Here is a 25,719-nt window from a genome sequence, read left to right on the forward strand (position 1 = left end):
AGGTCTGGTTGAACTCGGGTCAGGTTGGCAAAAAGGGTTCCTCGGGTAGGGTCGGGTTGAACCTCATCGAGTTGGAACTCGGGTCGGGTCAGGTTCGGGTTGAGCAAATGGTTGGTCTGGTTGGCCTCAACCCAACCCAACCCGAGTTGCAATTAGACATGCAATGATTACCCAGGAGCCTTGGCCTTCTATGATTTCAATACTATATTGGCAACCAAACAAGGGATTTTGCTGACAAGGCACCCAAATGCCAAGCAAAACCCAAGCCATCCAGCTTTAGTGCAACCAAACACACCCTTATTTACATTCAGGCCCGGCAAATGAATTCGAATAAGGCGAGCCCACAGTATTTTGTAAATTTAAGGCATTTATTTCTGATTCATTTTTGTAGTAATTCAGTTGGCAACCAACCTACTTTGTCCAAATGCGTGGTGAAGAGCAAAGTGATCCCAGTCCACCCATCTGATGAACAAAATCCAAACGTTTGTATTGGAACAAAGATAATCAAGTGCCTCAAAAAACTGAAATATTGCAGTCGCTCATTGAAATAAAAGAAAAAAAAAACCTTCAGTCCCCTGAAAACATACAACAGAAAATGTAAAAATTCAACTGCGAACCCTTAATCAACCCTTCCAGACAATAAATAAATATTCATATGCTTGATTTATGGACCAGAAAATAGCTCTAACTGAAACCATGACCTATTCTTTAGCGCTGTACATCATGAAACGCATGCCCAAAGAATTCATCCAATGCATAAAACGGAAGAAAAGAGAAGGGAATAATATGTTTCCATGTTTCACCATCATCATGAATTGCTGTATCGTTTCAGTTGGGAGAGTGCATTTTACAAAATATTCAATACTCAATCTCTATCATCCCCAGAACAACAACAAACTACTCTTCCCTCTCTTTGTTTCAGATGTTTCTCAAGCGAGGGCATCTTTTTGTTGTGTGTGACGATGAGCCCAAGTGGAAAGAGGCCGAATTTTGCAGCTTTCACACAGACTGAAGTAGCACAAAAAGGGTAAGTTGCCAATGCTCCCTCCCCCAACAGAAAACAAAATCTCAAGTACCCATGCTATCAGAAAACCCAATCTCCAAGTACCCAGATACCTCAAGACTTCTACAGCACCTCATGACTTTGACACCAAAATTCTTCCCAACTAATCCAAAATCCATTCTGAAAACCTTTCCTATCTTGCTGAAAACAGAAATACCCAAGTGCCCCCAGTCTTCTCAGTTTAGAGTTTGGCTCCAAATGCTTGGCTTGTGCTTGAATATATTAGAGACAGGACACAAACCATATCAATCGATCTCTCCTTCCTCGACATCATTTACAGCGGCACTGTCGGGCTCGCATTCTTCATCCTCCTCGTCATCCACTTTCATGTATAATCCAAGCTGCTCCAAAGGGTTAGACCCCATGAGCTTGAAGCCCATGGCATCTTGACAGTGATCAGGGCTCGTCTCATCCACCGAGCTTGGCAGGTGCTCGGGAGGAACAGAACCAAGCATTTCAAGATCTTTTAAAAATTGACAGTTCTCATTTATTTCAACAGTCTTTTCCATCTGTAGATTCACCACAAAAATATTTGCTAAATACCAGAGCTAAAGAAGAAAATGCCAACGCGCCTTTAGTAGTTTGCACCATGGATTTAAATTTCGGTTTCGGTTTCGGCCAACCTTGGCCGAAACCGGAATTTCGGCTGAAATCAGGTAAAAAGGAATTAATTTATTATTTCGGTAATTTCGGCCAAAATTTGGGAAATTCGGGAAATTTTGGTTTCGGCCCCAACCGAAATCCGGGATTTCGGCCGAAATTTAAAACCATGGTTTGCACTCACCTTCTGTAAGGCAAGACGTGCGGCTTCTCTTTCAAGTTCACGTTTCCGTCTAGCTTCGGCTGCAGCCTCTGCTTCAGCTTGCCTCCGAGCATCCTCTGCGGCTTTGGCTTCAGCTTGCAGCCGAGCCTTCTCTGATGACAAAAAGTGGCAAATTTGTAAGCATTTGATGCATTAAAATTTTATCGTACTTCACCATTGACTATACTAACACAAAAGCAACAAATCATGCATAACATAAAAAATCAAGTGTAGGGCTAATACTTCAAACCTTCTCTTTGTATCCTCTCGAGTTCCTCCCTCTCCCGCCGCAGTTTCTCAGGATCCCCCTTTTCACCCTGACCTCAGAATAGATTTCACCCAATATGATCCAGAGTAGGGGACAATTGGGAAATGGATATGCACAAGAATGGTAATTTTGCAATAAATAGCCCAAGAACTTTGTAACAGACCTTGTCAAGTGTCTTCTCTCGAGCTTTAAGGATGGTATCAGCGAAGCGGCTCCGCAATAAAGCTGCTCGATAGAGCTTCTCTGGGGAGACCTGCCTCTCAGATGGAGCATTCTCCCCTAAAAATGGTCATAGTGAATAAGTAAGGTGATGCATCAAAATCAAATGCTTAACGCCCATCACCTAACAATTTTCCTCTCTCAAATTCACGCTTACCCTCTTGGCGGTTATCTCCCTCAACAGAAACTGGATTAAAATGGGTATTTTGTTCATCTTGGTCAACCCCACTACCAGATTCTGCATATCATAAAAGTAGATCTACAATTAGATAGCATCTTGAATACACTTACAGATGAACAATTACAGAAGAGACAAAATCATAACAATAGTGTTTCCAGATTCTAAGACAGAGAAGGAAAGAAGCGATAAAAATATAATACAAAACTCACGGTTTCCATTCTGTGGATCCAAAACGTCACTTCTCTCTTGATCCAAAGCTGTCCCAGGACCTATATTACCCTGTGCAAAAAAATGAAATACAATGAGAAGGATTCTTCCACCAAAAGGGGTATGAAGGAGGGAGGAATAGGATATTCTACAGAGAAGATGAAAAAGAAAATAACCCATGTATGTATGTAGTCTTCTATGGCAAGTACCTTTACATTATTTCCAGGAGATGAAACTATAGCAACATCAGATTCACTTCCAGAAGAACTTCCCGAGTCTGAATCTGCAAATGGAAGATATGAAGAACTAGTAAGAAAAGCATGTCAAAGTGGAGTCCAGCCATTAGATGAGATGAACCCGCAATCTATGTCACAGGTATCTCCAATATTTTCAAGATATAGCGATTTTATCGCGACATCCTGATTAAACGACAAAATCCCAAAATAACCCCAAGAATTTAAAAATATAGTGATATTTTCATTCACTGTGCTAATATCACGTTATTTTTACGATATTTTTTATTTTATATTTTTTTAAATAATTTTTATTTTTTTCATTTTTCCTAATATAAATATAAAAACTAAATAAAAAATAAATCCCAATATTTTCCTTTGCCGAGAAATTCCCGAGAAAGATATTTGCGGCTTAGCCCGCAAATGAATGAAAATAGCAAAAACATGATGAGGCAATGGTAGTCATTCGAAGAAAAAAGAGAGTTCGCTTGAAATTCACATCTCAGAGCAATCAATCTCTGATCTGTGTGCAATTGCTCAATCACAAGATACCATGAAGTACTGTTCTTGCGGGCAAGCATCGCATCAACTTTCATCATAATTTATGCCCATCCAACAAATCAAGACTTCTATGCCAAAAATAAAATAAAAGGCCGAAGCACACAGCAAGAAGAACAAAAATAGAATCTACTGAATAAAAAGGATAAATAATTCATTCTTACATACAAACAGCTTAGTAACTATGTACACCAACAATTTTGTCAACAAAGAAAAAGAAAAGAAAACTATGTACACCAACAACGCGCCATGAATATATATTATAAATAAATAAACTCCTCAAGTGTTGCACCTTAAATAAACTATTTACACCAACACCAAAAACTTCAGCTTATAATTTTTTTTTGGAGTAAAATTTTGTCATAAAACGACACTACTCAAGTGTTGCACCTTAAATAAACTCCTCTTTCTTTGAGCATCAGTTTTTTGGAGTAAAATTTTACCATAAAATGAAACTAGTCAAGTGTTGCACTCAAAGTGCATGAAGGGCATTTTTCTTATTTCAAGTGTCGAAAACAGATGGTATAGTTGACTCTTCCAAATATTAAGTCAATTTCTAACGCTACTAGTTATTAGCGAAATTAATGAAAGTAGTCGAACAGTGGTTATCCATAAAAAAAAAAAGCTGTCGAACAGTATTTCCTATCTCCACTACACACTACACAGTTCCTTTTTATCTGTACTAACTAAATATTTAACAAAGGTCAGCAGATTTTAGGATGTTTGTGAGAGTCCCACAATAGATAGATTTAAGACAGTGAGCTTATACTGTATAAGAACGGCAAAGTTCAGGAAACATAAAACATGGTGATGGGGATCATAGGCACCCGCTTCAGGCCTATTCTAGGTGAGGTCGCCCCAGTGGACCCCAGTAGGTGCATTTTGGAATTTTTAAGGATTTTATTTTCATTTATTTTAATGCAGGGAGTTCATTTTATCTTATGTTACGGGCAGTGATAAATTCACCCCCTATAAAGATGAATTCACCCCTTTTTACCGGTTGTGGGGCTTCAGCAACAACCTCTCTCTCTCTCTCTCTCTCTCTCTCTCTCTCTCTCTCTCTCTCTCTCTCTCTCTCTCTCTCTCTCTGACACGCACGGGGTACAACCATCGCACACCCTAACTCTCTCAACGTGAACTTTTGGTGGGGCCTTGCCCCACTTGTAAGTACTCTCTCTTCTCTTTGAGGGCAAACAATCGGCGGGCCCAACAATAAACGGTTTAGATCATTGGAGAAGATGAACCCCATAAAAAGTATATTTTATTAAAAATAATCACTTGGGCCTCTTTGGTTCAAAGATCCAAACAATTCATTTGTTGGGCACTTGGGGCCCCAACGGAAAGAGGCCTCGCCCATAAAATCATCTCCATAGGATGATCCAAACCCCCCACTCAACCTTTTGCGAATCGGAGAGTTAGGATCATCATATGGATATGATTTTTCAGGAAAGGCCTATTTACAATGGGGCCCATCAAATGAACGGTCTTGATATTGGAATCATGTGGATCACGATGAATATTTTAATAAATATGTGCACATAACTTTGTAAAAATACAGTCAACCCACCTTGTTCAAGTCGACTCACTCTCTCCACCCTCACTCTCTGTCCTCCTCAAAAAAAAACTAAAAACTAAAAAATAAAAGAGTCTCTCTCTCTCTCTCTCTCTCTCTCTCTCTCTCTCTCTCTCTCTCTCTCGCCTTCTCCCATCAGAATTAAACCACAAACTCAACACGACAGTTGATCCACAGACGAACCACAGATCGCATCCAGCCAAGTTTCAGCAGAAGACAGTGAGCACCGGTCCAAATTCATGGTTCATCTTTGTCTATCTCTCATCTGTTGATCAGAATCAATCACCGATTGAAGCCCTCCAGACGTCCGATCAATGCTCCACGAAAGGAAGCACCTTCCTTTCGACATCAGATGATTGGATCGGGAAGATTCCAGTTTGTTGATTGTCTTAGACATTGATCACCACTCCGCACGCAATTCCCACCACATCTCGGATAAGGAAAGCTCACAGGAAGACTGACAAATCTTCTTAGGCAGTCAGTAGAATGCTATGGTGCACATCTGCTATTTTGAATCCATGACTTATATTCACATTGGTAGATAGGTCATTAAATTTGCAAAAGGGCCCACATCAAACCCATCTTCTCAGAAACTTATTACCATTCCATTGATAACCCATTGCACTCCTAAAATTTCCGCAACCGCTTTGGTGTGCGAACTTTAAGTAGTCCTTTTCATTACTTTCTTGTTTCCTTGTATTACATTAGCGTAGTTTTAGTCAATTTACTATTGCATTTCGCGTCATATAACAGCAAATTCCACCATTGTTTACCCATAGTTCATGACCGTACGCACTCGTTCACAAACAAAGATGGAATACCGAATTAAATCCCTTGAAGACAGTATGAACACTCTTAGGGAATCCGTAGAGCAAATTCAATCGAATGTTACACAATTGGCCATATCAATAGGCAAGCACCCTGTAGAGAGTTAGTTGGATGACAAATCTAGTCCTCATATGGATGGACCTAATCTCCATGAAGATTTTTCAGGTAGTAGTAAATTCCTCCTCGTACTAGATACCGAGTTCGTCCCCCATCTTGGTCATTGCATGAAACTCATCATGTTGATCATTCTCCTCCGAGATTTCATCCTCCTGACTGCGAAGAAGGCATGACCTGATTTTTTTGTTGAGCTCCTTTTCTAACGAATCATCAAATGCCTCTTCCCCCGAAGGTGTCTCCTTAACGACAGAGCCAGAATGATTTTCAAATTCAGCCTCTGCCCGAGTATCCGTTGAATCTCTGATTTCTCCGAGAGTAATCCCTTTCGGTGTTCTATCGTTGCTCGTCTCCGATAGTGTGATCCGACCATGCGGCGTATCGAATCCCTCATCCACCCGCAACTCAGTTCCACCAGGTGATAAGATCCTCGGCTTTATCCATTCTAGGTGTATGTGTTCAGACTCCCACCGAGTGATAAGATCCCCGGCCACAACCTACTTACCCCAACAAATGGACGGTTTGGATCATCGAATGGAGTGGTCCCGTACCATACATTTTAAAAAATCACGTGTTTGCACGGCCACCCATCATATAATTGCTCCTCCGACGTAATAGGCGCAAATCCATAAAGATCGCAAGTTGGAATCATGAATAATATGCAAAAGTCAGAGACTTAAAAGATATGGGAAACACGATTTCTACAAGTTTTTTATTTTGTTTCCTAGTATTTTAGCATTATATTTAACTAGATATAGTAGTAAGAGATTTTAAAAACTCTTTTAGGAACTTTACTTTTATTAGGAGTCTAGAGTAGGTATCTTTCTAAGTGTTAGTGGAAGAGTTTTGGAATGTTGCTAGTATGAAAATTCTTATTATAACAGATGCATGGGACGATTGAGTTTGGTGGTGGTAAAAATAACAATTTTGTTTATTTACGTTTTTGCTAGACATAGTATACATGATATTTCACGAGTCTTTTCTTTACTTGTTTTTCATGTTCTTTGTTCTTGATCGATGTTTGGCTACGCCAAATTGGTATCAGAGCACATCGTTCCTACGGTTGGCGGCAAATCCATTATGCCACCGAAAAGAAGAGGTACTCGTACCATTCCGACGGCGGAGATTGAAGCACGAGACGGGCCACGGTTCGAAGACAAGTCGAAGACTTGATGGCCCAAATTCTTCACTCGGAAACGTCTGCTCAAGAGGAAGAAACCACTGAAGAAGATGAAACCCACCTAAGCCTTTTCCATGACAAGGTGCGAATTGGGGCTCCAGTGAACCCGCGAGAAAGAAACAACCGCAGTTGGGAATCCGAACTGAAAATAGAGATGCCCGAGTTCCATGGTGGTTAGATTGGTTATACACTGTGGACGAAATTTTGGAGTTCAAAGGGGTTCCAAACAACAAGCAAGTCCAACTTGTGGCTTTGAAGCTGAGGGGACGAGCCTCATCATGACACAACTGGAATTGACACGATCTCGTCGAGGAAAGTCCAAAATCAAAACATGGGAGAAGATGAAGAAGAAAATGTGGGAAGCCTTCCTTCCTTTTAACTACCTTCCGTTTCTTTATCAACGACTACTGAATTGGAGAGAGAGAGAGAGAGAGAGCCATTACTTATCGATGTGGAAGATGAAGACCAAGATGAACCTATCTATGATGAGTACGAGGATGAGGATGATGAAGTTGTAGAACTACAAGGCGAAGTTGGGGAAGCCATGGTCATTAAAAGGCAATGATTTCACCTCAAGACAATTGAGATGGTTGGCTTAAAAATAAAATTTTTCATATCGACAGCGGGAGTGGTGACATCATCCTATCGGAGTTTGCCACGACCAAGTTACAGATTTACATCACGGATCACCCAAATCCCTACAAGATTTTACGCTTGAAACAAGGAAACGAGGTGGATTTTTCGGATGATGATGCATCAAATTCGAGCGCAAATTCTTTTCAAGTGGAAGTTTCAGGAATAGAAAATACGGAAAAGGAAAATGGGATACTCATACTAAATCTACACTCCGACGTAGTGGGCGCAAATCCATAAGGATAGCAAGTTGGAATCATGAAGAATATGCAAAAGTTGGAAACTTAAAAGATATGGGAAACACGATTTCTATATGTTTTTATTTTATTCACTAGTATTTCAGCATTATATTTAGCAGCAAGAGATTTTTTGTTCTTGAAAATAGTACTAATAGATTTTAGAAAATCTTTAGGAACTTTACTTTTATTAGGAGTCTAAAGTAGGTATCTTTCTATATGTAGTGGATGAGTTTTAGAATGTTCCTAGTATGAAGATTCTTATTATAAAAGATGTATGGGACGATTGAGTTTGGTGGTGGTGAAAATAACAATTGTTTCTTTACGCTTTTGCAAGACAGAGATTTCTTAAGTCTTTTCTTTACTTGTTCTTCACGTTCTTTGTTCTTGATTGGTGTTTGGCTACGCCATCCTCTTTCCATAGCGTATGTGTTTGAAAGTACTCGAATTGCGGCATCCTCTTAGACTTTGGTGACCTCACCACAAATTGCGGCCAAAGGAGGCCTTCCGGTATAGGGTGCTACTCAGGTTTTGGGAAAAAGGAGTGCAACTCAATTTGTAAGATGTATAGGGGTGACTCGGTTTAGTTGGGGTATTTATGAATGACGGCTTTTCCAAGATTTCAGCCTACCATTTTCATTCTTCATTAGAATGGGGCTTCACTGCACTTGTTGAATATGATGAAAGAAGGGTTTAGAGGTTAGGAGGGTGGGATCTAGTGGATTCGACCAAGGTGGGCGAAGAGGCTAGAATTAGCGGAATTAGTGGTCTAGGAGCTGATGGCTAGGGGGCTAGTGGCAAGACCTAAAGAACCAAATGGCTAAAGGGGGATAAAAGGGACAGAGGGGAAGGATTTTTGGTGGAAGGGAGAGGGGTTTTGAATTTTGCATCCATTGCATTTTGCATTTCATTCTTGCATACCACACTCATATAGGCACTTAAGCATTCTAGCTAGGCATTTAAGATCACAACTCTTGGCCCGCATGAGTCTAAACTATGAACGGCCAAATCTTTAGAAACCCTTAGGTTAGTTCAAATAAAACTCACATTTATCCCTTTTAGCTAGAACTCAACCAATAAGAGCTTTTAAAAGTAAGGGGGCAAGGTTGGTGCCTAACACCTTCCAATCTTGTAACCAGGTAACTTACTCAACTTTGACTCGTAGACCAAACCTACAGACTTAACTATATCTCCCAGGCCCTAACCTAGGTGGCAACTCTAGTCAAGTTGCTTATTTTGTGAAATTCATATTTTATCCCAAGTTCACAGGAAAAGCAATCCAATTCAAATTACAACACATAAGACAGAGTAAACGCTACGAAGGTGAAAGGAATCTAAAGGGGGGCTCCAATCCTGGTTCAAGTTGGGTTCTTCTACGAGGATCATATTCCCATTCTATCCTATCCAAGGTCATGTTCTCTGTTATGTTCCTAGCTATCAAGTCTTTCCTCACTATTTCTACCCAAGTTGTTTTCGGTGTGCCCCTACCTCTTTTTACTCCATCAACTCTTTTTCCTCACTGTTTCTACCCAAGTTCCACTCTATGTGCACCTTTCACAAATGGCATTGCATTACTTTCTTCGATAACAAGTCTGAATGGATCGACTGGCTAAGTTCTCGCCCAAGGAAGCAGGATTCTTCCCTGGGAGCCTTCGATTCCCGCTTTCGATTCCCGCTCTGGCAACCTTGAGCAGGATTCTTCCCTGGGAGCCTTCAATTCCCGTTTCGATTCCAGCTTTCAATTCCCGCTTTGCCAACCTTGTTCTCACCAACAAGATCAAATCTGTTGGCAAATGCCAGGGATTCAAAATGTTGTTTTTCAAACCAAGAACTCCAATTATGTTAGCTTCCTTGGGCCTTAAAAAGACTTCATTCTACGTGCCTACTCGAATCCTTCGCCAGTATAGAGGATCAATTGTGCCTCTTCTCCATCAATTTCATCCTCCCCAAGAGTTCAATAGCAAGATCGCCAAAATCATCTTACTCTCCCGGAATGACAAGATTATCAAATCATTGGAAGAATCCTCTCTTAAAGATCATCCTCCGAAGAAGAAATCCATGAAGAATCCATTATAGTTTCCTTATTTGTATTTCCAATAATAAAAGGAGTTATGTATTTTCCTTTTAAAACAATCATCAATAAGATTATTTCTACATTCCAAATGGGTGCATCTTTTTTAAAATCTAAAATCAAATATTAAGAGACTATCCACTATCATTCTTCCTGACATGATTATGTCCTATGCATCAGGTCTACACCTTATGGCACCCACAGAGTTACAGTATTGGGCCCACCGGACCCTGCTCAGCGATATCCAATTAGAAGTGGTACCCTTTGAATGCCGTAGGCCCCCTTGATCAACATTGAGGTTGATTGGAATCCCTTGCACACTGCAACTCAGTGTTGGGACCCCAGTTCCATTTGTTTCGATTTGGTCACTTCGATTTGTGTGATTGTGTCCTACCCATGCGGAATTTTGTGTTCTTCCCGAGTGTTCTCCAGATTGTTCAATGATTCGGCCATCTTTGGGCATCTTTGGGTTGTGATTACCGGCTTATTTTCGATAGGATGATAGGCCTTCCAGACCATGATAGGCGAACATTCATCACATGAGAAGGGATCTCTGTTGACCAATTGATCAGGGTATAAGCACCAATAGATGAGAAGGATTGCGGTCTGCAGCTCCTCCCCAAACAGCGTAGGGCTTTTTATTCTTCTGCCTCTTTGCACGATATTTGTTGTGTCAAAAGTCCGACCAAGCCTCGCCAAGGATCTTAGACGTCGTCAATCAGGTATCTCAAGGAGCCAACCCAGTCCCTACCAACCTTGCGGAGACATTTCATTGGCAGTATGTGTGGTTGTGTAAAAAGACGAAAATCGTCTAGCCAAGCGTCCACGATAAGATGACTATTTCTATGTTCCCAACAAGATGGCATCATGAGGTCTGCTTTGAAAATGTAGGCAGATGGGCTGTGTGGCAAGGCTATATTCGTGAAGGGGGCGTTCGATGGGAAACCCCTCAATTAAGAAGGCTGCCATGCGCACTACAAACACTGATTCAGTCGTACTGCTGGGATTAATAACCACATCTTATTACATTCCCGATCGCATCAATCGCCATTACGGTCTCCGTCAAGAGATCGTCTATAGACTCTCAGCCAAGTTCCGCCTTTTTTGGTATTCCAGAGATGTCGCTCAAGCCTTCACCGTCGATTGGGATAATAGAGTTGTCACAACACTGAAGAAGTCTCGCCTTGCACATTGAGATGAACATTCCCCTGAGTACTACCTATGGTTGCTAGGGGACGATGATATCGAGTGATGATAGTTATAGTCTCTCTCATTCGTTTTATGTTCCTTTCAAATAAAAGTAATGTACTTCTCACAAATTGATCAATAAAAAATCTTTGCCTTTGTTTTCTAGTGCGTGTCTCTACTTTTTAATGCAAGGTTCATAAAAAGGGGAGAAATCTATAAACCTTTCACTCATCAATAATCGATCACAGGCCACTTGGACCCGAGTATCCTCTCGCCTGCGGCGGGTGCTTCCCATCTCATTCACGCTAGCATCAGTAGCTTCGGTCGAGTCAGGAACGAAATGCGACGATGAGGAAGTCAACCCTTCAATCCATAATCATAACATCAATGGCTGATCTGCAAGAAATAACCCAACCCCCTCGGATTAAGGATATGCCGAATAACATTCTCCAACAAATGAACTAAATCCGAGAAGACAATAACACAATGAAGAGATAGTGGGCAGAGAAGTTTAGTACCCTTCCTCCCGGCCGTACACAGGCAACCACATCTGAGGCCGCGTCCTTTCCCCTCGAGATATCAGATCACAAGCAATATGCTGAAGAGAATTGTGTCCAACAGGACAAGTCTCTAGCTGAGAAATTCGAGCAGTTGGACCGGGAAGTGAAAGACATTAAAAACCATGAGCAGGGCGGGTTTAATCCTGATAACCTCACTTTATTCCATGAGCTTCGCCTCCCGCGAAACTATACAATGCCAGATTTTGATAAGTACAATGGAACGGGGTGTCCTACCAGCCATCTACAGATCTACATAATCAGGCAACAGTCTAAGGGGCTAAATGTTGAGCAAATGGCACATCCTGCCCGAGGAACCATTTTCGTGATGTATCTACGAACGATAGAGGAAACAATTGGGCCATTTGCTCGGCATTTAGCCCCTGGGACTATTGCATGATGATGTACATCTGTAGATGGGTGGTAGGACACCCGTTCCATTGTACTTATCAAAAGCTGGCATTATACAGTTTGGCAAGAGGCGAACCTCAGGGAATAACGTTAGGTTATCAGGATTAAAGCCGCCCTGCTCATATTTTTTATTGCTTTCACTTCCCGGGTCAACTCCTCGAATTTCTCTGCTAGAGACTTGTTCTGTTGGACACAATTCTCTTCAGTATATTGCTCGTGATCCTATATCCCGAGGGGAAAGGACGCCCTTGGTTGAGAATGGGCTTCAGATGTGGTTGCCGGTGTACGGCTGGGAGGAAGGGTACCAAGCTTCTCTGCCCACTGCCTCTTCATTATGTTATTGTCTTCCCGGATTTGGTTCATTTGTTGGAGAATGTTATTCAGCATATCCTCAAACCGACGGGTTGGGTTATTTCTTGAAGATCAACCATTGATGTTACGATTGGAGATGGAGGGGTTGACTTCCACACCAGGCGGGAGGATACTCAGGTCCAAGTGGCATGTGCTCAATCAATGATGGGGATTCCTGCCACATGAGTTAAAGGTTTTTAGATTCGCTCCTCCCTCCCCCGCCCCTCCTTTTTATGAACCTTGTATTGAAAAGTAGAGACACGCACTAGAAAACGAAGGCAAAGATTATTTTATTGATCAATTTGTGAAAATTATGAAAGGAACACAAAACGAATGAAAGAGACTATAACTATCATCACTCGATACCATCGTCCCCTAGGAACCATAGAAAGTACTCAAGGGAATGCTCCTCTCAATGTGCACGGCGAGACTTCTTCAGTGTTGTGACAAGCATTATTCTCCCAATCAGCGGTGAAGGCTTGAGAGACATCTCTGGAATACTAAAAAGGTCGGAAGATGGCTAAGAATCTAATAACGGCCTCTTGACGGAGACCATACTTGCGACTGATGCGATCGGGAATGTAATAAGATGTGGTTGTTAATCCCGGCAATACGACGGAATCAGCGTTTCCAATGCGGATAACGGTCTTCTTGATTGAAGGGGTGTCTCATCGAACGCCCCCTTCGCGAATATAGCCTACCATCATCATAAAACCGCCTACATTTTCAAAGATATCCTCATGATGCCATCTCGTTGGGAACGTAGAAATGGTCATCTTATCATGGCTATACGATTTTCGTCTTCTGACACAACCATACATACAGGAGAACAGGACTGCCAGAGAATGGCGCTTTAGGAGAATGACATGCAACATCCAGCCAATGAAATGTCTCGGCAAGGATGGTATAGGGTTGGCTCCTTGAGATATCTGATGGATGACATCTAGGATCCTTGGCGAGGCCCGATCAGACTTTTGACGCAATAGGTACCGTGCAAAGAGGCAAAAGAATAAAGCCATGCATTGTTTGAGGAGCTACAGATCGCAATCCTTCTCATCGATTGGTGCATATACCCTGATCAATTAGTCAACAGAGATCCCTTCGCATGTGATGAAGGTTCGTCTATCATAGTCTAGAAGGCCCATCATCCTATCGAACACAAGACGGTAATCACAACCGAAAGATGGCTGAACCATTAAACCATCGGGAGAACACTCGAGAAGAGCACAAATTTCTTCATGGGTAGAACACAAATCGAAGTGACCAAATCGAAACAAATGGAACTATGGACTGAGCTACAGCGTGCAAGAGATTCCAATCAACCTCAATGTTGATCAAGGGGCCTACGGCATTCAAAGGGTTTACACTTCTAATTCGATATCGCTGAGCAGGTTCGGTGGGCCCAATACTGTAACTCTGTGGATGCCATAAGGTGTAGATCTAGTGCATAGGACATAATCATGTTAGGGGGAATGATAATTGATAGTCTCTTAATATTTGATTTTAAATTCACAAAAAGATGCACCCATTTGGAAAGTAGAAATAATTTTATTGATGATTCTTTAAAAAAGAAAATGCATAGCTCCTTTTATTATTGGAAATACAAATAAAGAAACTACAATGGATTCTTCTTGGATTTCTTCTTCGGAGGATGATCTTTAAGAGAGGATTATTCCAATGATTTGATAATCTTGTCATTCCAGGAGAGTACGATGATTTTGGAGATCTTGCTATGGAACTCTTGGGGAGGATGAAATTGATGGAGAGGAGCCGCAATCCCTTGTGATCCTCCATACCGGCAAAGGATTCGAGCAAGCACGTAGAATGAAGTCGTTTTAAGGCCAAGGAAGCTAACATAATTGGCGTTCTTAGTTTGAAAAACAGCTTTTTGAATCCCTGGCATTTGCCAACAGATTTGATCTTGTTGGCGAGAACCCAGCCAGTCGATCCCCACTCAGACTTGTTATCGAAGAAAATAATGTGATGCCATTTGTGGAAGGTGCACACAATAAGATAATTGTCCATAGGAGTTGCGATCCTTAGCTTGTGACACAACCATACATAGAGTAGAACAGGGCAGTCGGAAAATGACGTAGTGCGAGAGCAAGCTATATCATCCAGCCCGTTGAAAGTTTCTGCTAGCATTATGGGAACAGGGTTGGCACCACGATCAATCTGATCTACAATATCCAAAAGAGCGGCTGAAGGCACCACGATCGATCTGATCTACAATATCAAGAAAAGCGGCTGAAGCAATGCGAGAGGGCTGGATTGTGAAGTATCGAGCATAAATACAAAAGGGCAAAGCACGGCGCCAAGACTTCTGGAGTTCCCAATTAATACGTGATCTAGTGGGAGAGAAGGTATTGATCAACTGCTCCATGAACACTCGTCGTTTATCTATGAAGGAATCGATGGATTCAAATGGGGTGTCCATCAAGAGGTGAAACAAAGCACGATAATCCTGTTGAAACGAAGGTCTGGCAAGAGGGCCATCAACTGAGTGTTGCAATAAGGTACACCACTCTTCGAAGGTAAAACAGGCCTCTTGATCACCAAAGCGAAAGACATGATGATTGCGATCCCAAAATTTTGATGCTGGGTAAAATAGATCCCAATCAACAACAGCGGTGGTCAAGTAACTAAAGAGATCCTTTTCGTGAAGACGCAAGGCGAAATGGATTGATTCTGTCAAAGTCCCACGGATCCAAGCTAGAAATTTTGTCATAGACATGGTTCCTGAAAATCAATGCAAGGAATACAGGCAGGATTGGACCAATGACTAAATTTGCGGTCAAATGATTTGACAAGATCACAAATTAGGGATAATGATTGAAATTGAAGATTAATCAAGGAATGGCAGGGATTGATAAGATTCCCTAAATCTAATGACATTTTTGTTCCAACCTCGAAGGCATTTTATTTCTTTGTGCTTTACTTAGAGGGCGCAATTCCTAACCCCCAATCTAGCGGAACCAAAATTATCAGTTCATGACTTTGTTTGTGTTCCTAAGACATCAGATGTAGCCTCAAAAGATTGGCTACCTATTCTGAAGATGGAAAAGGCTTCCTAGTCTAGGCTCACATGCGTGAAGTACATATGTCCGACCTACATGATTGTGTGGAGCAATGCAGGGAGTAAGGCCAAGAGTTCCCTTAACGTGAATCCCCGTTCGATATACTCTACCAGTGTTCGGGTAGAAGTACGTGAATCAACGGATTCGTTCAATACAGGTGTTAGGCTAAGAGTGGAATGTTTCTCTAGAGTGAGAATGACTAAGCACCAAAGCCTAATCCCCCCTAACTAGATAGCACTCCTGGACAAATAAGGGCGAGTGTGCAAGTGACATGCAATGGTGTAGATGCAAGTGATGCAAGTGTGTGCATTTCTTTTTGTAATTCGCATCTAATGCCCTCAAATCCTTTAATTAATCTCTTAATTATTTTGGTGATTACATTTTATAAATATGCATTATTAAATCCACTTTTCCTTTTTGTTGGTGAATCAAGCAACACCAAGGTTTGTCTTTCCACACAAGATTAACTTTTTGTTCTTTACATCTTATGATCATGTAAGATTAGTTCCACTTTTTGTTTTTTCATACAAGTAAGCACACATCTTTTAGTTCTCTTTTTGGATTTTTGAATTTTTTTGCTTTTTTTTGTTTTTGGCTCACATTTATCCCCTTCAATTACGACTTAAATGACTAAAGCTTTTAAAAGTTGTAAATTAGGTAATTTGATCCCCAGCAAAGTCATAAGCCCCCCCCCCCCTTGGACTCGGGCAAGCAATATAAACACAAATCACTCTTTTATGATTTATTTATTTTTCTAATCAAATGCAACAACCCTCAATTGATGTAGATAAATCTTGTCATAAGTCAGACTCTCTCAACCATGGTTACGATAATAGAAAACTCACCGAGCTTGGCAAGGTTTTCTAGCATACGATCTATACAGTGGACCACACAAGTCGAGTAAAAGATTTGGTATTTAATCTCTAACTTTCCCCTACAGATTTATAATTAGGCTCAATTAGATACAAACTGCATGATGCTCTCTAGACCACTAAACTATGGAATTAAAAAAACATGCATCGGAATTCTTTACTATGCCACATGTACCGACAGATTTTAAGGAAACTTCTCCTTTAGAGCAATATACTAAGATGTTGATTAATGAATGTTGTTTTGTATCCATCCATCTGTCCATCAACCATAATATTAAAACCATTAAATTTCCATTACAATTTGACCTGAGCCAAGTAGTTGCATATCCTATGCACAATTTTCTTTAACATGGACACTCTTAAGTCATTCTAAGAGGGTGCCATATAAATTGACGCTACAGCTCCTAACTGCATCAAGCATTGGTTGCTAACATGGATAATGGGCAACCACTGAGAGGCTGGCATCATAACAAAGCATGTTTGTCAACCTAATTTGTCAAAGTATTTTTTTTATGCTTAGATGGGCTCCAAGGGTCGTTCGGGGAGCAAAATAGTTTCAATCCCTCAATTTTCATTGTTCCTCTTTCCTCTTCCTCTATTTCACGCCCTGCTTCCCCCAACGACCCAACCTAGCTACTAGGGGGGGCTTACTAATGCTAACATCAAAATCCTCTTAAACATCTCCACCTTCTATAACTTCTTGTAGTGATCCATATGGATTACCAATCCCCTCCACAACTATATTTTTTTCTAAATTTTATTCTTCTAAAAGTTATGAAATTCTCCAATTTACAGATGATAGAATCATACTACAGGTGCAACCCAGGTTGGGTTCGGTCAGTTTAGGCCAGTCCTAGCGCAACTTGAGGACACAAAACTTCCACCCTAGCCCGATCCAACCCAAGCATCAGGACAACCAGGGTCAACCCCAACCCAACCTGCCTTTAAATCTCTCGAACCTAACCCAGCCCAATTTCCCAAGAATGGTTGTCTTGGGACCCGTCTTTAAATCTTTCAAGCCTAACCCAACCTAATTTCCCAAGTATGGTTGTGTTGGGTCAGGTTGGAATGAAATGGGTTCGGGGTGGTTTGAGGCAAAAACAGAAAACGGAACAAAAAAACACATCCCTAAGATTTCAAAATCGCAATAAAATCACAATAAAATTAGTGGAACAGGATCGGATTCGATTCATGCTGAGTTTCCAAAGGCCTCAACCCTAATCCAACAAAAATTAAATCGAGTTGGCTTTTTCTAACCCTAACCGAACCCAACCCAACCTAACCGAGGAAGTTCCAACCCAAGCCGAGCTGAAATCGGGTTGAACCCGACCCAAGTTGGAACCCTACATCTTACATGTCGTCACTTCGCCTATAACACCCACTAAATGTTCTTTTAATAGGGAATACCTCCACCCAATATATGTTTATAACAAAATATGCAAACTACTTTATTCTGATGACCAGAAACCACTATACCATAAGCCCATGTCTGGTCATCAGAACTAGCACGGGCGAAACTAATAATAGATGAGGCTCCATAGAAGGTCCCAAACTCATGTATTCTTTCAGTTCAATTGAAATTAAAATAATACTTCCACCCAATATCATGTATAGTGTATACATGATACCTCTTTTGATATATTGTTTTGAATAAAGGCAAAAACTCCACTTCAAAATCTCCCTACCTCCCCTTCATGTAGAATTAGAATATGAATCCTTTTAGAATATGAATCCTTTGGAAGTAGAAAATCACCTTCCGGAATAGAAGACACACAAAAGAATGCAAATAAATCAAATATAATGATAATAAAGATGAGTAGAAGGATGTGAGAATGATAAGTGTGGAATGAAGAAACTAAAGTATTGGATGGGTTTTATAAGCTTTTTTGTTTGGGGAGGTAAAAAAATGTATCAAAAGACACATAAAATAAGGGCAAAACGTTCAAACAATAAATAAATAACGCCATGAGATGGTATTTCTATAAATTTTCGAAAAAAGTGTGTTTCCAAAAGAAACAGGGTGTTTCATGCTGTTTTATCTGAAATGAATGATTCGGACCGACACATCCTTATACAGAACAAAACGAATTTGATATCTAACCCCAACACCCTATCCAATGTCATGGACCTCTCATTGGGAATTCTCATAATATGAAAAAGCTATGATTCGTGGACACAGACACAAGTGTCACACGTCGACACGGACACGGCAAATCCCCATAATTTAGAAACGGGGACACGGCTAAAAAAGAAAATATATATAATCATAATTTGTCGATATGAATACGTGTGTTGAGTTTCAACATGAATATGAATTGTCTGACATGGCAACATCTAAAAATCTTGAAATGGTGACACGTACATACACAAAATTATTGATTATTACACAAATATGTGTCCACATGTCCACATTAACTCTAACAGTCCTAGCAAGATATTTAAAAGTGTCCAAAGGAGTGTCGACACAGCTGGACACGAGTGTCGTGTTGGACACGGCAAGACACGTGTGTCAACAATAAATTCAAAGTGAAGGTTAAATTATTGTGAAAAAGAAAAACATCAAATTCTGAACATAGATCTCTGATCTCATCAATAACATCAGTAAGCCTCTAGGACTGATATCACACAATAATATTTGAAGAATCACCTTCCACCCAAAGGCTCACCTGGGCCACCACTGAAAATCTGAAGTTCCATAAGTACCCTAGCTTCATGCCCACTGAAAATCTGAAGTTCCATAAGTACCCTAGCTTCATACAGTTCTCTCTTTTGTGTTTCCAACATCTAGCCATCTAGTTAGTTAACCAAATGGTTGGCGTCTCTAAGAATATGAAAAATAGAAAGCTCAAAAAATCCCCAATCTCATCAATAATGCAGGCAACTCTCCAAGGACCAGGCGATGCAAAGTCTTATCTTTTTTGTTCTTTCTTGTGAATGATAATGCAAAGTCTATCAAACACAACTAAAGAATCACCCTCTTCCCACATAATACACTATTGGACATCTGAAGTCCCATAAAAAGTGTTCTCTTTCACCTTTGCCCACACGCTCACTTGCACACTTCAATGGTTATTTGTTTATTTATTTATTCAGTTCCATTCTATGATTTGTGGACACGGACACAAGTATCGCAGCAAACAGTCACAGCATATTCCAAGAGAGAAAATTTTCAAAAAAAATATTCCAAGAGAGAACAGTTCCTTAACAAGAAATTTATTGTTAGAAATATGCACAGTAGATTCAGTTATGCAAGGGTGATGATATTTTCACACACACACACACACCCGGCGAATTACGCATGTGCCCCCCTTATAACGTGATTTGACGTCAAAAAGCGTTAAAGTTGCCCACTTTTCACGTCAAATCACGTTACAAGGGGAGCGCATGCGTAATGCAGGGGGGGTGAAAATATCATCTCCCTAGTTTTGCATGTGATACATTATTTTTGCATGTACTTATGAAATACTTAGAATCTGCAACCAACGGCCATCATGGAAAAGAATGGGAAAGAGGGAGACAGAATGAAAATGAAAAGGAGGCAAAAACAAACACAAACCACTGGATGAAGAACCAGAATCGCTACTAGAGCTGCTTGAACTGCTGCATTTGCGGGTTGTATCCTTTTCTATCTCCACAGGAGGGTAGCTGGAGACAGGAGGATCATTCCCAACAATATCTACATCCTCATCAGCTGGATCATTGCCTACAGATATAGACAATGAAAAATTATGTTCCAATACCTTATAATAACATGGTTTTAAATTTTCACCGAAACCGACATGAAACAATCAAAATGTTTCAATTTTCATCTCCACCAACAAGAAAGCAAAACAGAAAGTATATATATATATATATAGAGAAAACGGTTCCTACACATATGTGTAGAGAGTTCTCTACGCACTAGCTTAAAATACAATGGAGGCCCACATTGTTTGGGTGATCCAAGCCATCCATTTTAAAGGCCCTCACATAGATAGGGTGTCTACAAAAAATCAGATCCATAGGATCATCCCAACCCTACGATTTGTGGAGGTAAAATGGATGTCTTTAAACCTTCACAAATTAGTCCATTTTTTGCCTCCACAGTTCGAATGGTTAGGATGATCCTATGGATCTGATTTTTTGTGGACACCCTATCTATGTGAGGGCCTTAAAAATGAATGGTTTTGATCACCCAAATAATGTGGCCCCCACTGTATTTTAAGCTAGTGTGTAGAGAACTTATCTACACATATGTGTAGGAACCGTTTTCTCATATATATATATATATATATATATATATATATATATATATATATATATATATATATATATATATATATTAGTTAGGTCAGAACTAGGAAAGATGTTGGTTTCGATTGAAAATACGATAAAATTATAAAAATGTATGAAAACATAAGCAAAAGATGAGTAAAAAGTATTTATTTTAACCATTCAAAAAAAGTATTTATTTTATCGAAAAATTAAAAAAAAAATTCTATTCAAATTATTAAAATTTTAAAAATAAAAATTTAACATTATAACGTGTGCTCAAAAAATATTTAACATTATAATTTTTTTTATTTGAATATTATATTTAACATTATAATATATATCAAAATGGACAGAAAAATTCGTGTAAATGTTGAAAAGTGAAGAATTCATATCGAAATGGCACTTGTTCGAAGATTTTTTTTTTTTTTGAAAAGGGCTTGTTCGAAGATTTTTAGGTTCAACTAGGCTTACTTTTGGGTTCATCCAAAATATGTGAATTGAGGAAGATAAAGATACTGCGGGCCATTTCAGTCTTTTCTTTAGTTTTTTTTTTTTTTTGGGTACGGCAACATTTACACGTGTTTTGTAAACAAGTGCCATTTTGATGTGATTTCTTAAACTTTTCAAAATTTTCTTGTCATTTAACGTTAGTGATATAATAAATCAGCATGTGCTACATAAGAGAAGTGATACATTCGCCGCCTTCTTCCCCTCTAGTGCATTTATGACTACCTGTTTACGCTACAAGAGGGTGGCCTAAGACAGAAAAGGGACGAATATATCATTTTTTGTTACATTATTATATAATTATATAAATTACATATGAAATGTATTGCACGTCATAGGTATGAATATTTATATGAATTACAAGCAAATTGTAGTATATACTTATAAGGCATGTGGGACAACACATGTTATTCGGTGTTCGATATTATTAAGCCGGTTTGGATGTTTTTCTATTATGTAAAACATATGTAAATGATGGAAATTTAAGATGAAACTTCAGGAAGTATTAGAAACCATTTCCTCTTAGAATAAATACAAATACTTACTAAAAATCCATGACATAATAAAAAAAATCCAGAATGGTTGAACAATACCGAACACCTAAAACATAGGTTTCTATATGTTTTCATGATTCTATAAGATTTCCTTCAAAATTTTCATTCGAAACGAACATGTTTCCATTTTCAACATGATTGAAACGCATATTGACACTGAAACCTGAAACATTGGATATAAATATTCAATAAGAATCACGTCTCGTAAAAATAGTGAATTAACATTGTATTGACCATCTCGGTCTTCTTTGGTTCTCAATAAAATTTGCCACCACTCAAAAAAATAGTAAATTAACCTTTGCAAGGTTGGTTTGACGAATTGCTAAGCCCTGACACATTCAAAATCTGCACGGGAATAAGAACCCTTGTGAGCACATAGATACTAAGGAACATAACGAGGAGAACACAAATTCAAAAACACACTGAAGACAAACAGACCTCCATTTCACAAGGTTCTGTTTTTGGCTGGTTTGCTTTTTTCTCCTGTAGATAATCATCCAAAAGCTTCCTCAACCTGAACAATAGATCATCGTTGAGAGCATCAATGTCAACCTCGATTTCATCCTCACTTGTTTGATTTGCACTGTAACTATGCACCTTCAGGAAATCAATAATATCTTCTGGAATGTCTCCTTGCAAAGAATATAAATCTCTAGTCAGACTCTGCTTCCCCTCATCTGTCATTATCTGCTTGAGGCTCTCCACCTTAACCTTATTACTGTTCATTGAAGTGGGTTTTCTCTTCTTGGACTGTACTGACGGTTTAACGGGTTTCACATCTCTAATAAGACCAGGTTTGGCAGGTCTTAATTGTGAATCAGTTGCCGAAAGTTTCTTCTCAATTGGTTTCCATCTCTTTTCAAAGAATTTACTGAGAGTATCCGCCATAATATGGACATCGTTTCCACGTGGGTTGTACGTCAAGGCATTGGAGAAAGTAAGCCGCACATCCGCAACAAAATCCAATGGACTCGAGTATGCACCCGAAGCTAACTTACTCTTCACCGTCTCCAAATCCATTGGATTCTTTATAACAGTGAAATAATCGGGAATGTTCAACTTCACTACATTGACTGGTTCATTGAAAACCCAACCAAACTTATGTGACATCAATTTATTCAGCAATGCATCACACTGCTTCATAATCATTACCTCCACGTTACTACGAGGAACTGCCGCCTTGAACCCAGATTCAAACCTACCTGTAAGATTGTGATTCAAACCGGGCCCATTCCGACTAGTCGGGGGTTTCTTGCCCTCCGACAATCTCGGAAAATTCTCGGCCGGAGGCTTCTTCCGCCCATCGCTGTAACTACGGATATCATTAGAGGATGACATAGCGATCCCATTCATACACTTTGACACAACTTTCTTCATAACGGCCCGCACTTGATCAAGCTCAGCTCTCAGTTTAAGCTCTAGCTCTTTCCTTTCTGACCTAGACATCTTTGAGACTGAAATAACTCGTAAATGGGCGCCAAACCCATCACAGTTATCGACATTCAGACTTATGCACTTCCTTTTCCGGGCACAAGAATCATCCGAAGCAGTCATCTCTGCGTCAATCCGCCCTGAACTACCAAACGCTTCTGATTCACCCATTGTCTCAACTGCGAGACGGTTGTCTGGAACAAACCCAGATGAATAGCCTCCTTTAGAGAACCTCTGTGTTTTACCCATCATTGCGGCCGAAGATTCAGCCAAAAACTTTTTGGAATCTTTCTGTCGAGTTTGTTCTACAAAACAGTCTGTGTCATAAGCTTAATTCCTTAAATCTTTTCTCTCACAAAAACAGAAAGATCAAATCCAATTAATTTTTCTACCCTGTCAAGATCAAATTCCAGATTCCCACCAAACCGGAATTAGGGTTTCCTTTTCCTTTGCCAAGTAAACCAAAACAAAAACTTACATCAAATCCCACCTTTTTTCGGATTCTCAAGATAAAATCAGCCACGCTTTGTTTTCAGTGATGAAAATATTGAATTAAAGATTTCCGTCAAGGCCAGATCTTGTTTCTTCTCTAACAAAATCCAATTTCAAGATTATCGTGTTCCAGATTTTAATATAAGCACCAAAACAACCAAAACCCTAATACTTCACAAGAATACCCTGCTGTTTAGCTTGCATTCACTCAATTGAAACCAAATATACAAAACCCTAACAGGAATTCAAGTTAAAACACAACTATTCACTCATTCAACAGATTGGAAACCCTAACCCTAGTCTCCAGTCGCGATTTTTCAATAAAAAGCTCGTGAAATAAGGAATCACTGGAGAAAAAAAAGAACAAGAAAATAAATTCAAGAAAACCCTAACTTCAACAAAACCCTCGCGGAGAAAACCCTAGAGAGCAAAATACAAAGGAAAAGGGACAAAAGAACCTACATTAATCTAAGAAATGTTTTCAAATCCAATACAAAACCTGGATCCTGAGCAGAGAGAGACGAACGTTCGCCGCGAAAGAAACCCTAGAAACACTTCTTTCTTCTCCTTCTCATAAAGCGATGAAAGAGAGAGAAGTGGAAAAAAATATATAAGGAAAGAAAAACGTGGGGTATAGGACGCTTCTCTACTTATATAGCCCGCTCTACCTCGTAGAGGCGCTGCTCGAGAGATCCCAACCGTTGGATCTTTGCGAATCCAACGGTTTTCACTTATTTGGGTTTCTCTATACCACTTACACCATACACCATAGGATGATCCAAACCGTCAATTTGATGGGCCACAATGTAAATACAATGTGCCCCATAAATCATTACCCTAGAATGATCCCAACACTCCGGTCTATAGAGATTTCCTTAATATGCAAACGAATTTCCTCTGTAGATCGGAGGGTTAGGATCATTCTATGGTAATGATATTTTGGTCACAACCTATTTACATTGTGGCCCATCAAATGGAAAGTCTGGATTTTATATGGTGTATAAGCCGTACAGTATTTTTTTGAAAAATACTAAATTGTCCGTCCTTACACAATATAGTCCAGTATTTTTCAAAAAGCACTATACCGATCCAATCGGTTCAAATGATGGGCCACAGGGTAAATAGGTTGTGCCTAAAAAAATCATTTCCATATGATGATCATATCCCTATGTTAGGTGGGAGGGTTGGGATCATCCTATGGAAATGATTTTAGGGGAACAACATATATTTATGTTGTGTACCATCAAATGGACGGTTTGAATTAGAGTGCAACTCGGGTCAGGTTGGGTTGGGTTTAGGCCAACTCTAACCCAACCCGATATAGCATTCTCTCAACCCTAACCCAACCCAACCCAACACGTGCCTCGGGTTGAGGATGGTCAAACCCTAACCCAACCTGCCTCCAAATCGGGTCGGGTTGAGTTTAGGTTGAGTCGGGTTCATCTCGGGCCAAATAGAAAAATACAAGGGAAAACAGACATAACCCTAGAAAAACATGAGAAACCTAGAGGAGAGTGGTCGAGTTGCCAAGGCCTCAACCCTAACCCAACGTGAAATGAAATCGGGTTGGCTTTTCCCGACCCTAACCCAACCCAACCTAACCCGAGAAAATGCCAACCCAACCTGAGCCAAAATTGGGTTGAGCCCGACCCAGCTTGCACCCCAGGTTTGAATCATTCTATGGTGTATGCCCTACGGTGCTTTTTGAAAAATAATGGGATGTGCTATGATAATCCTATCCCCACGATCCGTATAGGAACTGCATAATATGGAAATCTCTATAGATTGGAGGGTTGGGATCTTCCTGCGGAAATGATTTTTTGAGCACGAAGTATTTACTAGACCTGGCAAACGGGTGG

At 40.0% G+C, this 25,719-nt stretch overlaps 1 protein-coding gene across 3 annotated transcripts; it reads right to left on the bottom strand.

Annotated features, from left to right (window-relative positions):
- Window positions 1-519: 519 nt before the first annotated feature.
- Window positions 520-24,463, bottom strand: LOC143862711 (transcription factor GTE10-like). 3 transcript variants are annotated; one of them, XM_077373787.1, is made up of 11 exons: window positions 24,360-24,440; window positions 22,376-23,673; window positions 22,234-22,282; window positions 20,179-20,325; window positions 2,950-3,023; window positions 2,743-2,812; window positions 2,510-2,590; window positions 2,297-2,412; window positions 2,116-2,182; window positions 1,848-1,978; window positions 520-1,572 (listed from the first exon to the last, which is right to left on the bottom strand). In XM_077373787.1, exons 2-11 carry the CDS (start codon window positions 23,618-23,620, stop codon window positions 1,309-1,311), a joined length of 2,244 nt encoding a protein of 747 aa, XP_077229902.1. In that variant the 5' UTR covers window positions 23,621-23,673; window positions 24,360-24,440; the 3' UTR covers window positions 520-1,308. The 3 variants fall into 3 exon arrangements, with proteins under 3 accessions (XP_077229902.1, XP_077229901.1, XP_077229903.1); XM_077373786.1 differs by having other exon boundaries at window positions 24,323-24,437; XM_077373788.1 differs by having other exon boundaries at window positions 2,956-3,023; window positions 22,376-24,463.
- Between the last annotated feature and the right edge of the window lie 1,256 nt (window positions 24,464-25,719).

The sequence above is a fragment of the Tasmannia lanceolata genome, unplaced genomic scaffold, assembly GCF_043159265.1.
Source record: "Tasmannia lanceolata isolate RefF3 unplaced genomic scaffold, GAP_Taslan_0.1 ptg000037l, whole genome shotgun sequence".
In the NCBI taxonomy this organism is placed as follows: domain Eukaryota; kingdom Viridiplantae; phylum Streptophyta; class Magnoliopsida; order Canellales; family Winteraceae; genus Tasmannia; species Tasmannia lanceolata.

Excerpts from the sequence above, each read along its gene's own strand:
- LOC143862711 (XM_077373787.1), bottom strand. The coding sequence starts at position 23,620 with ATGATGGGTAAAACACAGAGGTTCTCTAAAGGAGGCTATTCATCTGGG. Across the intron at positions 20,326-22,233 it reads GTCAAACCAACCTTGCAAAG|GCAATGATCCAGCTGATGAG; the intron begins GTTAATTTACTA and ends CTATATCTGTAG. Across the intron at positions 1,979-2,115 it reads CGAGAGGATACAAAGAGAAG|AGAAGGCTCGGCTGCAAGCT; the intron begins GTTTGAAGTATT and ends TTTTGTCATCAG.